The 13,311-nt window shown below is 41.7% G+C and overlaps 1 protein-coding gene across 1 annotated transcript in view; it reads right to left on the bottom strand.

Annotated features, from left to right (window-relative positions):
• Positions 1-3,538: 3,538 nt before the first annotated feature.
• The window catches only part of atp1a3a (ATPase Na+/K+ transporting subunit alpha 3a), a 29,765-nt gene continuing 19,992 nt past the window's right edge, over positions 3,539-13,311 (bottom strand). The window contains exons 10-23 of the mRNA XM_042012129.1: positions 11,540-11,738; positions 10,025-10,269; positions 9,733-9,925; positions 9,418-9,593; positions 9,096-9,232; positions 8,807-8,957; positions 8,529-8,697; positions 8,266-8,420; positions 7,061-7,184; positions 6,606-6,751; positions 5,844-5,974; positions 5,408-5,509; positions 5,107-5,198; positions 3,539-4,872 (exon numbers count right to left, since the gene is read on the bottom strand). Coding sequence (XP_041868063.1) covers positions 4,844-4,872; positions 5,107-5,198; positions 5,408-5,509; positions 5,844-5,974; positions 6,606-6,751; positions 7,061-7,184; positions 8,266-8,420; positions 8,529-8,697; positions 8,807-8,957; positions 9,096-9,232; positions 9,418-9,593; positions 9,733-9,925; positions 10,025-10,269; positions 11,540-11,738 — 2,049 coding nt within the window. The 3' untranslated portion in view covers positions 3,539-4,843. The remainder of the gene's footprint in view (positions 4,873-5,106; positions 5,199-5,407; positions 5,510-5,843; positions 5,975-6,605; positions 6,752-7,060; positions 7,185-8,265; positions 8,421-8,528; positions 8,698-8,806; positions 8,958-9,095; positions 9,233-9,417; positions 9,594-9,732; positions 9,926-10,024; positions 10,270-11,539; positions 11,739-13,311) is intronic.

The raw sequence follows: 13,311 nt of genomic DNA, 5'->3' as shown, positions 1-13,311 counted from the left end.
GACATCGTATCAGCTCCATGAAGCTCCTGAAAGAAAACAGAACTGAGCTATCACAAAGAGGTGACCTATATCCCTGGGTTACAGGGGTGTGTGTCAAGTGGGCAGTGGCACTCATTTGCTCCGTGAGCCTTGTAATAGTATTCATGAAACATGAACAGCAATGCACTCAGTCAAGTGTGTTTGTGCATGTGTACGGACACACAAATAAAGGCTCATCCATTCACATGTACATGTGCAGCATGAAACTGAGCCACTCGCTGGCTTTTCTCTCGGCTTCTCTGAATATCCATTTCTGCAGGTGATGCACACAAATAAAACGTGTGTTCATATTTTGTGTGAAGTGTGGAAATAGGGAGGAAAGAAGAGAAGTTTAAAACTGTAAAGTGTTCAGTTCCTTCGTTCTGTGGTAATTATTAAATGCATAAAACAGAGCGACAAGGAACACGTTTTTATTTATGATGTTTGTGTGTTAGTACGTTTCTCTGCAGGTACGTTTAATGACTACTTTTTCATATCATCATTATCCTATTTTTCTTTAGGTATCATGTAGTACTGTGGTAGTTTATATTGGTTTTTTGTGGTGTGTTTTAGGCAGCCCAGACAACTGTTCTCTCCACATTTTAATCCTGTCCTTTCTCTCTTTTTTCCCTCTTCCTCTATCTCCCTGTCAGGTTCGGCACTGACATATAAAGACTAAAGAAAATAGGTTTTTTAATAAAAATAATAAAAATATCAAATATATCATGTCTCCCTTGGTAGAGCAAATCTGTGAAAATATGGCACACAGACCACCGTTCTGTATGTTAGGATGCTGGACATGACAGGGTTAAAAAAGAAAAAAAAAAGTGTTGTCATACGTGGCTGCCCACATACTTCCATGCATCTTTTACGTTGCCATGGTTAAGTCAGTTCATCCACTAGTGGGCAGTGCTGAGTTCAGAGTTTACGTCTGCGTTGTGACGTCAGTTTCAGACATCGCTATAAAGTGTGTTTGCAACCACTCACTGTAAACACTCACACAGCCTTTCCTCAAAAGCTCCCGCCATCTCTACAGCTGTTGTCCACGTGGTTGTCGTGTTTTTCTTCTTCCTGTTCCTCTTTTTCGTCACTGATTTGCTCCTCTCGCCTGTTGCGTGTTAGCTATGCTGCTCAACACCGCCTCCGCGGTTTCTGGTGGGATTCTCCATTTGCTTCGTCAGGCGACAGATCCACAGAGACCCCGAAAACGGACCAAATTACGTGTGTTAACAACGCAGGAGACGAACGAAAGTGTTGTCGGTCTTCTGGACGAGCATAAAAAAAAGTCTTAGAGTGCAGTACTGGCTTTGTTTGATAGGAGCTAGAGCACCGTTTGGGCTGAGTAAGGCCTTAAAAGGACCACAGAAGAAGACACATCTACACAATGCTGAAGCAGTTACCTGTAGTGGAGTCATCGTTGCACCTGAGCCCACTGGATCCACTCACAGATAAAAACATGTTCATGTCTGGAAGAATTTTGGCCACTGACGGCCACCGTCCATTCACAACATGCTTGGTGTTTGAATTTATTTCTATGCCCATTTTTACCACTAGATGTCAGTAATTCCTACACAAGGGATCTAAACTATTGTGTAGTATTTAGTCTGTGATTAATCTGTATTAATTTACATATTAACATGAGATTAATTTAATAAATATACAAATCAATCCTGAGACAGTTTATTGACTTTAAGCCCAACTAGTTTACGGTCTAATTCAATCATGTTAAATTAATTCAGTACAATTTTATTTATAGTTTAGCAATGAGTAACTGATCTGAATTTTTTTACATAGTATCTGAATAAATCTTTAACTTATTGAAATGGAACAGGTTCTTCTGTTTTTTATATTTATCTGAAAACATTCACGGAGCAGCTACAGTATAAAAACTTCCAGGCAAAGGGAGGAACTCCATTTTACTGAGGAAGCCAGCATCGTGGCTTCTACACTGATAACACTTTGAACCTTAGCACTACTCCTCATCCAGCAGGTCTTCTACATCAGCCTCTTACAGCTGGACCGCAGGGAGCTTCATGACATGTTTAGGAAGGACTCAAAGAAGAAATAATCTGAGGTTTTCATTGAGTCCACAAGTTTCAATCTGGACACAAGCCCGGTCTACAAGACATCCCAGAACCAGAAGATCCAGCTGTTGTGATGTTTTTTTTTTTCTCTGACTGGTCAGAGCTGGTTAATGTTCAGCAGGTGACCATAATGTTGTGATTGATCAGTTTTTTATGTCAGTATTTTTTTCTCCAACAGATACTGTCAATAGTCTCGCCATTTTATTTCAGATGACGTTGCCACTTTAACGTCTTTTTAATGATCAGAATTTCTTGTTTAATTGATGTCTTGTTACCTCTAAAAGCCTTTAAAGCAGGATTTATGGAACATTAATGTTAGGAAAATTTTCATAAACATCCACCTTCATAATAGAATATTAAAGCTAAGGTTGAGTTTTATCTGAGTGGTACCAGGCAGACAGCGTAACAGATACATAACAGATCAAAAGTTAGTTCTTTCCTACAGAAACAGCAGCTTCCTGTCAGGTTTAGTTAACGTGTTTTTGTCTTCCTCACCTGAATGGATTTAATCAGCTTTTAAAAAATGGATTAGATATCCATCCACGAGCTCCCGTTGGTCCAGAATTCTGAAGCCTGCAGTGTCACCAGAACCGGATCCACTGAACACAACAGTCTGCCTGGATCCCAGTCAGGTACTACACTGATTTTAGAGAATATTTTAATTTTATAAGCTTCCTACAATCCTTCTATCCTATCTGAATGCTCCACCTCTGACCCTATAATATACTTTCCCCCCAGATCTCCTCTTCACCCATCAACCTGTTCACGATGGTTCAGAACCGTCCCTGGTACCAGTCCAGCGGTCTCCTGCTCTTCTGAGTGGACCGGCCCATGTAACCCAAAAGTCTTTTTTTTATATCAAAGTCATTGTTTTGTTTCATTAACTGTATTTGCCTCTTTTATTTAAACTAGAATTTTCAGCGTTTTGAAAGGAACCACCACAAAGAATTATTACTTTAGGGGAGAAGATAAACACTGAGCCACTTTTTTTTTTGACAAAAAAATCAATTTGCTGTTTCACAACCTTCATTTTTTGAAGCTTTCTAGCTCAAAGTTTTAGATCAATCCTAACAATAAAAATGCTACCAGTTCCTGTGGAACAAACTAAATGGATCTTTTAGATGACATTTTATTTCCTGAAATGGATAATTTCCTCTCTTTTAATTCTGCTTCCCTAATTATCAACGTTTCCATAAAATTTTAATAGACGCAGAAACAAAGTTTCTACATCATTTATTTTTTCTACTGGCTGTTCATCACCTGGAGCGACAGGATTTCACATTTATAAGTAGAGATTAAGAGTCAAACATTTCTATCCACTTCTTAAAAGGTGGGAAACAGACGACTTGACACTGCTGCCATAAGTAAGAGCTGGTCGCAGGATTTATTTCAAATTTCTGACAAAACTCCGCACAAAAACAAACTCGAGACCAAGCTGAAAAAGAGAGATCCTTCTGTTTTATTTCATTTTCTTCTTTTTTTCTGCTGCTGTTTCACAAGTTAAGGTACAGTGCCTTACTCCACATTTCCACAGATTTAAATAATGAAACTGGAGAGAAATCTCTTTTTCCTAGGACACAGAAAGATTGTTTTTGTTTTTTTTTCCCAACAGGGGTGAGGTTGGGTGAGGGGGAGGCAGCAGGTAGAGGAGGTGAGGGCGGGAGGATGTGGGAGGTGAAACTGGGTGGAAGTTTTACAAGGACGGAGGGTTTGCACAGTGTTCACAAACAGACAGATAGACAGGCAGGGAGGGGGAGGCAGATCGGGGTGTGTTAAAGATGTAAAAGAGAAAGAGGTGAGGAGCAGATGAAGAAGAAGGAGACAGTGTGCTTTGTCATGTCTGAATGAAAACAGGCAGCTCTTAGACCCACTCTGAACTTAAAAAAACAGAAACATAAAACTTTAACAAACAATTTAGTTTTTTTTTTTCTTAAAAAAACACCCAGTCATCTAGAAAACAAGTAACACAGAAAAACACAGGGGAAGAGGGGATGGGAGGAGGGAGTCAGAGGAGGTGATCTTTTTTCCACCCTGCTGAGGGCATCAGTGAGTGAGTGGACGGTTCGGGTTAAAGATTGATTCTTCATTGACGGTAGAGGAGGAAGAGGACGGGAGAGCGGCAGTAGAAGATTGGCAGTGAGAAGATAGAAGGAGAAAGAGAGAGAAGAGAAGAGAGAGGTCAAGTCATCGTGGTGAATGGCGGAAATGGCAGTGATCACAGAGCTGGATCCGGGCGCCACCCAGCAGCTGCCATGTTGTTGCTCTGCAGTGGAACAGTCAGGTTTTCGTCTTTATTCTTGTAATCAGATTGAGATTCGGTTCCACACAGCCGTGTAATTTGAGTACAGGTCTATGACGAGTGGCTGCAGCCGACAGTGTTGCAATAAGAATCGACACAAACAGCGTTACTGGCAGATTAGTGCTGTAGACACTTTGGATAGAAAAAAAAAAGAGGACAGAAGGATGGAGAGGACAGGAGGGGGTGTTTACAAGCCTCTCCCGCCCCACCCTCTCCTCTTCTGTCATTGGTCCTCTTGCTTGTTTTTGTTTGTTTCTTTAGGAAATGAAGATGGTGGGATGAATGAATAAGGAGGGAGAAGTAAACATAGCTTTCTTGTACATTTTGAGTGATGAGAGGAGAGACAGATGGAGGGATGGAGGGGAGAAAGAGAGAGGGAGATAGAGAAGGAAGGATGAGTCCAGGGAAGGATGGGGTAAGAAGAAAATGATGCTTTGATAATTTAATAGTATGTCTCTTTTTCCACCCAGCCTGCAGAGAAAGAAGAGAAAAAGAGGGAAAAAAGAAGAGAGAAAAATTATTTAACTCTTTAATATTTTATTCAAACCAGGTTTCAGATGATGTCACAGGACAAAACGAACACTTCCAGTCACTTGTCCACCCTTTAAAAAGCCAAACATAACGGCGTCTATCCATCCATACTCTGATAAGCACTAAAAACTCCTGCGGGACTCAAACGCAGCATGTGTTTTTGTGTGAACCTACCTCCAGGGTTTCGGCGGAGGATGAGTTTTCGGATCTCATCGTAAACAAAGATGAGGAAACTGTATGGGAACGCACAGAACCACCAGCTGGGCCTGAGAGAGAACAAGTGGGAGGTACGGACGGTGTGAGAAGCAGACGTACTGTTTGGGAACGATTTAAGATAAAAAAAAAAATACGCTTTCTTGGCTTATTTTCTGTTACTAATCCTGTTAGCAGACAAGGTCACATGGTACTGGCATCGTGATGTGCTGGTGTGGATTTAAAAAAAGCAGATTTTCTTGATCAGTGTGATGGTACGTACTTGAGTGGGTACATCCGTAATGCAACGTCCATTCCAGGGCAGTAAGACAGGAAAGCAGCCAGAGCCGTTTCCTCAAACAATCCAAAGATCAAAATCTTATTCCTGCAAGAAAGTAAAGCAGCGTTAGCAGAGTTAACTGTGAGGAGAGTGAGGAAATGCCAGGTGAAAAAGCTTTTAATGAAAGGACAGGAACCTAAGGAACAAAATGTGAGTCTGCTTTCTTAGTGACACCCAGTGGACACAGCAGCTAACTGCGACACTAAGCTTTTCTTAGTAGCCACCACACATGCTATCTTAGAAGTCTTTCAGATCCAGACGTCTTATCAGAAAGATGCTCTCTGAGTATCAAAGTAATAACATGCAGCTAACAACATGCCAGCTCTGAAGAGGTTTTAAGCTCATGTCTTCATGCCCTTTCAGGTGATTTTGTACTCACTTCATGCCCTGCTGGAACACAGAGTTACGTCTGGTCTTACAGATGATGACATCTGCCCACTGCACCACCACAATACTGACAAAGAAGGCTGTGTGGCAGGTGAACTCCACAATCTTACGTTGTTCGTATGTCTGCACAAAGAGATGAGAAGAATGTAAGAAAGGAAGTATAATAGCTGGTTACTTTCTGAGCTGTTTTAGCTGATACGAAGGTTTAATGAGTCGTGTTCATCTGGCTCAGTGTGCCCTTCAGCTAGAACATCCAGCACACAGTGACAGATAAGCAAGACTCAGGTGTAACTAAGAATCATCAGTTATCAGCCAGGTGTTTTGCATTAGATACACGCCTCAATTCAACATTCACACACATCGAACAGCACATCCTAATCTACTGTGTGAGCAGTGGGTGGCCTGCTCACGTCTATGACAACGGGCTAATTACAATCGGTTGCGTGCCATCCCATTGTTCGAGACAGATAAAATGTGATCACCTCCAGTGTTTGGAGCTCAGAGGGGATGGCCTTTCCTCTAGGCCCAGCGCTGCATTGTTTTACCTGTAACCCGAATTAGAATAAACTTTGCTGCATTTGAAGAGATCCTCTCCTGTTTATTGTTCTCGAGCTTCCAATGAAAGAATCGCTTTAACAAGTGGATGATGACAATGATGCTCTTTCCTTTTATTGAGGTTTAAATCACTGATTAAAAAAATCATTGTACCGCTTACAAAACATCACTGAACTAAACTGGGACATGCCACTCATACCCATTGCTGTCCATAGCTGTCCTCCAGGTCATTGTTGGAGCGATCGTCCCAATTCAGCCGGATGCCGACAAGCAGGGACGGCAGGAAACCGTTTTCAGCCATGATGACAAAGTACGCAAAGAAGCCTCCAAGAGCCTGAATCATGCCTGATGACACACAGGGAAAGATTTACCTGATAACTATAATCCAAAACGCTCTAATTATACTCAGGAAAGACGAGGGAGTGAACTTATTCTGACTGAATCAGCACCAATTTGTGTGGATTAATGTTGTTTATTATTCACTCTGAATTCGGTGAACTAACGGAACGAAGCTTCTGTTGTTTAGTGGGATCACTTGTCAGATCCTTACAACACTGTTACAGTGAGACAAAAACTGAGTATGTAAAAACATACTGGGATATGTGACGTGTAAGCAGTAGTTTAACTCAGTGACGTGTGGGAAGCTTAGCTTACCGATCTGTCCGTAGGCGATACTGATGAGTCTCTCATTGACCAGTTTGTCTCTCAGAGGGTTCCTGGGCTGGCGCTTCATGATGTCGCTCTCTGCCGCTTCATAAGCAAGAGAAATGGCTGGAACCTAAAGAAGAAAGAGGACAAAGAATCTTTATTGTGTCTGGAGGTTTTTTGTACCTTCATATATTGGATTGGGCGGACATCTGGCCTTGGACATGGCGAGAAGATCTTTTCTTTTTTATCAATACTCTTACCATGCTACACATATGCTTTTCATAGATTTTTCTTCCTCTGTCATGGTCACTGTTTTATCTCACAGTCAGCTGCTACACAGCCAGTTCCTGTGGGGACTCCTTTCAAAGCTTCACTGAAAGAGTAAAAGGACTGTAGACTATCAGCTCATGAATGGGAAGCTTCACCGTAGCTGAAACATGAAGGCAGAACTAGAAGCACTCAGAGAGCGCAGCAAACCATTGTCTTTTTTTTTTTTCGCCAATGATTGTTGGCATTATTTTTGAGATAGAAGCTCTAATGGTAAAATGATCCCAAACCCCCATAGTAAAGAATCCTGGATCCAGGTGGTGAACCAGATCAGCTCCAAAATCTAATCACTTCATCCTTTATTCTATTTCTGAGATCTCCTGAAAATTTTATTAAAATCTGGCCATAACTTTTTGAGTTATATTGCTGACAGACGAACCAGCGCCGCCTTATATAGCGTTCACCTTGGTGGAGGTAATGAAAGGTCTCTGTGTAGTTTAAACTGGTCCTGTGCTGCCACCTAGAGTACTTTCTACACCAAGCACTCCAAGTGTGCCAGAATTGAAGCTTTGTTCCACCATGAGTTTTTTTTTGGACACTTCATGCTTCCATGTAGATTTGTGCTTGAAGGTTTAGATTAGTGGAAAACACAGAATGGAAGCACGCATGTTTATTTTTTTTTATAATTATTTTATCTTTACTGTACTGAACACATGTTTGTGTTGCTGTGACATTTATGAGTCACTGCTGTGTTTACAGTCTGACATGGATGGATGCAGCTCACGTGTTTGTATGCAGTGAATGTTTACCATGCATTCATGATCAGAGTGTGTGGATCCTCTTGTGACTAGAAAGGTGGGTTCTCACAGCGGACTCTGTTTTTAAAGCCTTTAAATCAACATGAACACACTGGAGCTGTGTGAGGTGGTGTTGGGTTTCCTCACCATGTCGGTTCCCAGGTCGATGCAGAGGATAGTGATGGTGCCCAGAGGCAGGGGGATGTTGACCAAGATGAAAAACAAGAAGGGGGTGATTTCTGGGATGTTGCTGGTCAGAGTATAAGCGATGGACTTCTTCAGGTTGTCAAAAATCAGACGCCCTGGAAGGATAAATATAAATATCGCAATGTAAATCTGATCTTTCACACAGAATTTTTACCAGAATGACATTTTTCAGCTGATTCTTCATCCTTGTCTTCATCGCTCACCTTCTTCTACTCCAGTGACGATGGATGCAAAGTTGTCGTCAAGCAGAATCATGTCTGCAGCTTGTTTGGATACATCAGAGCCAGAGATTCCCATGGCAACACCAATGTCAGCCTTCTTCAAGGCAGGGGAGTCGTTCACACCATCACCTGTCACAGCCACAATGGCACCCTGACAGGAAGGGCCACACAGACTCACATCAGAGCCTCAAAGTGTCAAAATACCAATTACTGGTTTACCTGTGTGCTCCTGTAGATTTATTTCTGTGCAGTGAACGTACCTGTCTCTGGCAGCCTTCTACAATGATCAGCTTCTGCTGTGGAGAGGTTCTAGCAAAGACAATCTCTGTGTGGTTCCTCAAAATATCGTCCATCTGGTCCTGATTGAGGTCTTTCAGATCTGTACCGTGGATCACACAGGCTTTGGCATCCCTACAGAAAACCAACAAAGAAAAGAAATGAATTGCTGTCACAAAAATGCTGAATACATGCGTTTGGTTCTGTGAATATATTAAAATATTCCTCATAGCTTCAGCGATGTGAATGAAGCCACATCAGTCATGGTGTTACCTGGGGTTGACCTGGCTGACAGGAATGTTCAGACGTGCTGCGATGTCTTCCACTGTCTCGTTGCCCTCTGAGATGATACCTACACCTTTAGCAATGGCCTTGGCTGTGATTGGGTGGTCACCGGTCACCATAATAACCTGAAGGACAAGAGAAGGAAGATGAGGAAGGATAGATAAAGAAAATGGGGCAATATATAAAAAAACTAGTAGCAGAGGAACCAAACAAAGTGGATGATTAACCAGTTTTGGTCACAAATTTGAGGTGGTCAGATGCATTATTGTGTTTTCTGATTATTTAAAATTGAGGACTTAAATGTGCCCACCTTGATGCCTGCAGAGCGGCATTTGCCCACAGCATCAGGCACGGCAGCACGGGGAGGATCAATCATGGACATGAGCCCCACAAAGCAGAGGTTGTCTGTTTGGAAGTTGACATCATCTGTGTCAAACGCAAAACCTTTAGGAAACTTGTCCTCTGGAAGGAACAGGTGGCAGAAACCTGGAGGAGGAAGACAGACGAGAGGATTGTAAACAGATCTCTTTAGTCTTACAAGGTAGTTTCACTCTACACAAAAAAAGAAAACACAGCAAACTTCAGCATAATTATGCCCCAATAACATTTAAGTAATCAATCTTACCCAGTACTCTCTCTCCCAGTCCACCCAGTTCCAGGTAGGCATTCTGGAAAGCTTCTTTCATCTCATCATCCATGGGCTGCTCTTTGCCCTGCACCATGATGGTGGAGCAGCGGTCCAGGATCCTCTCTGGGGCTCCCTTCATCACCAGCAGGTAGCGGTTGTCATTTTCATCCTCAGTTTCATGAATTGAAAGCTGGATGTGAAAAAAGTAAAGCATTATTATTATTATTATAACAGTTCACCATGTTTAACTGTATTTCTCTGTCTTTATAAATAATTAGTTTTGTCTCACCTGATACTTGTTGGTGGAGTTGAACGGGATCTCAGCCACCTTCTTATTCTTGTCCCTCATGGCCTTGACAGCACCACATGACAGCTCAATACACTTCAACAAGGCTGACTCGGAGGCATCACCGGCTACCTCGCGCTTAAGGATGGGCAAAGATTCCTGACCGGCCTTGAACACAGCACGGTTGCACAGCGCAGCAATCCGGGCCAAAGACACCCACGTTGTTGAGCTCTTGTCGAAGGAGGAACCTAAAGAGGTGAGAAGGGAAAGTCTGACCGTTTGTTGCAGCCTGCTGTATTATGGTAAAGTTTCATCCTGTTTCTTGCTTAACTCCACACGAGCATTTAGGTTTCAGATAACAAAAGGATGCAGGCAAGAATTCAAAATAAGTCCTGAGATTTTTTTCAGTTTTTCAGGGATATTTTCTTTCAGATCATTTATGCAGCACATTTTTTAACTTCACTTATTTGGAGTCATTTTGGACTCCGAGCCAAATTTTAACAGCCACGTTAATTCAGTTACAACATCAGCCTTTTACAACCTGAAGGATATCTCTAAAATAAGAGGCTCAACATGGTTTAGAAAAAATTTCTTCTTCACCTTCTGCTATCAGTTGTTTTCATTACTGTAATGGAGGTTTTACAGGTCTCCTCAAAAACAAAAGCAACTAATCCAGAATTCTGCTGATCGTGGAGGGGGACATATCACAGGTGCTCAGAAGTTTACACTGGCTTCTTGTGGGTCAAAAAATGAATTTTAAAACGATGCTGCTGGTGTACAAGGGTCTGAATGATTCTGGTCTAAAATATATATCTGATCTGCTGAGCTCATACGAACAACAAGACTAAGATCACCAGGGTCAGGTTTGCTTTCCATCCTGAGTTAAAACTAAACATTTACTTTCTCAGCTCCTGATATCTGGAACAAACTAGAAAACCTGAATTATGATCCAAGTTCTGGTAAATCAGGACTGAAAACTTATTTACTGTCACTTTTAACTGAGATAGAGAGTTTTTATTTTAACAGTGATGATGTGTTTCCCATCTTTTTCACAGCCACGGGATGTGTCTTTCCACATGGTTAAGAAATGAGAAGCTACTCATTGCATCATTGTGGTTTAAGTGTTATCAGGTTTGTATGTCTTTATTGTGGTGTCTCTTTGTCTTGTTTTAGTATTTTTATTGTACTTATGTTTCATGTTGTTGGGCCTTGTCTTATGTAAAGCACTTTGAGTTGTCGCGTACATAAAATGTGCTGTACATATAAACCTGCTTTACTGAATTTGAAGTTTAGTTTGAAAACATGTCTGAAGTCTGATTTGAGGTGTAATTTGATGGCTGGTTAGAGCCCGAAGCAAAACAACCAACGGATAAAGAAACTGTACAAGCATTGCATGTAAATTTGGATGCTGGCTAGTCACTGTTGCAGTCACACACAACTAAACAACACAACTACTAGTGTTTAAATTTTGAATGAAGATGCAGATTGCATAAAGCAGGTCATAAAGGTAATTCTCACCAGACTGGTCCTCAGTGGTGTCGGCTTCATGGATCTGATTGTCGAACCACATGTGGGCCACGGTCATCCTGTTCTGGGTCAGTGTGCCTGTCTTGTCGGAACAGATGGTGGAGGTGGAGCCCAGAGTTTCCACAGCCTCCAAGTTCTTCACCAGGCAGTTCTTACGAGCCATTCGCTTGGCAGTCAGCGTCAGACACACCTGGAAGTGGAGTGATGGGATAGACGAAAGCAAAGGGCGGAAAGGGAAGGTGTGACAGCAGAAGGTGTTGATGACAGAATGAAATACGGAGAGAAAACAAAGACGAATTAGAGTCTTATATGGTTAGCTAACAGCACAGATGAGCATCTGCAGGCACTAAACAAACATCTGCTGATGAGCAGAAACATTGGTGTCACAGAAAATGCCTGGAGACGTTCATTCCTGTCCCAGTGTTTACTTAAATGTCCCCCTACTCATCAAAATGCACTAAATTCATAGACTCCTCTCAGGATTCAAACACAGCCCAACAAGCGATGCAGAGAGAAAATGAGGCATGAACGAATGCAGCGATGAAGCAGAGTAGCGGTGCAGTATGTTATCATGCCAAGTACGGCAAGACCAATGGGCCAAACAGAGCTAGCCAAGGCTAAGCCGAAGAGGCCGAATTCAGCTGTTAGAATAACGAGGCATTGGCCTAACATCATTACATTAGCTAGCTGTTGTCATTGCAGCGAGAACCACCACTGGCCTGGAAAAGAGAGGAGAGAGAGACATACAAAGAGGAAGATGAAGAGAGAAACACGAGCACATGTGGGGCAGCTTTGGGAGAGATATTTGGACAACACACCAGCTTCATCACATAAACACAAAACACATAAACACATGGAAAATGTTAGAGGAGAAAATACAAAGATACTCACTAAGATGCACATAAACGTACAGCAACATCAAACCACACAGAAAACACTCAAGCTCAAAGGGAAGCAACAACGAGACATCAGCCAGACACAGATTTACACAGAAAACACACAAACTTGTGTCAAACCGCAAATATGACGCCTGGTTTAATAACTGGGGAACTATGAAATCCGTTACATTCATTACCAGATTGTATTTTAACTGTTTCTTTTCCCAGTTAATTCTGTGTTTCTGTATCTCATGTTTTTAAGGGGAATGTGTCTAATTATGAGGTGGATGTCTAAAATTTCAATAGATGTTAAATATATTATTATTTTGGCTCTAGAGGCCTTTATAACACAGTTTCTGGGCAGGAAAGGAGGTCAGAGAGAGGCAGACCTGCAGCAACAGGATCCAGGCTTGGGAATCGAACCAGCGCATCTGTAGTCTGTATAAGTTGTCTGCTCAACCAGTTGAGCTTAGCTTAGCTTAGCACATGAGCCTAATACGCGACAGTCGCTTCAACAAGTCATGTCAACATCGACCAACATTTTTTCCCACAGATTCTCTGCAGCTTAAAGTCTTGTTTTCTTATCTTCTTTCAGCTCAGACATCGTGGAAATCTCTTGGTTTTTTCAAGATATGGGGGAGAGGAAGGACTTCTTTTTGGTATTTTACTAACTTTTTCTTATGTATGTGTACATATATAGATATGTATATACTGTAGGTGCATATGTATTTGTAAATAAATATAGATTTTGGTTAGTTTACTGGGTTTATGTAAATAGAAATATATAGCAAACATGGGGCAAATCTAAACAGGAAGTAATGCTGACAATTGACAAAATAAGCTCGTTCTTCTTCCTGCTCCTTTTTGAGCATGTGTAGCATTATG

The sequence above is a fragment of the Melanotaenia boesemani genome, chromosome 17, assembly GCF_017639745.1.
Source record: "Melanotaenia boesemani isolate fMelBoe1 chromosome 17, fMelBoe1.pri, whole genome shotgun sequence".
Classification (NCBI taxonomy): Eukaryota; Metazoa; Chordata; class Actinopteri; order Atheriniformes; family Melanotaeniidae; genus Melanotaenia; species Melanotaenia boesemani.
The sequence above is the reverse complement of the archived record's forward strand: the minus strand, read 5'-3'. Positions and strand labels throughout refer to the sequence as shown.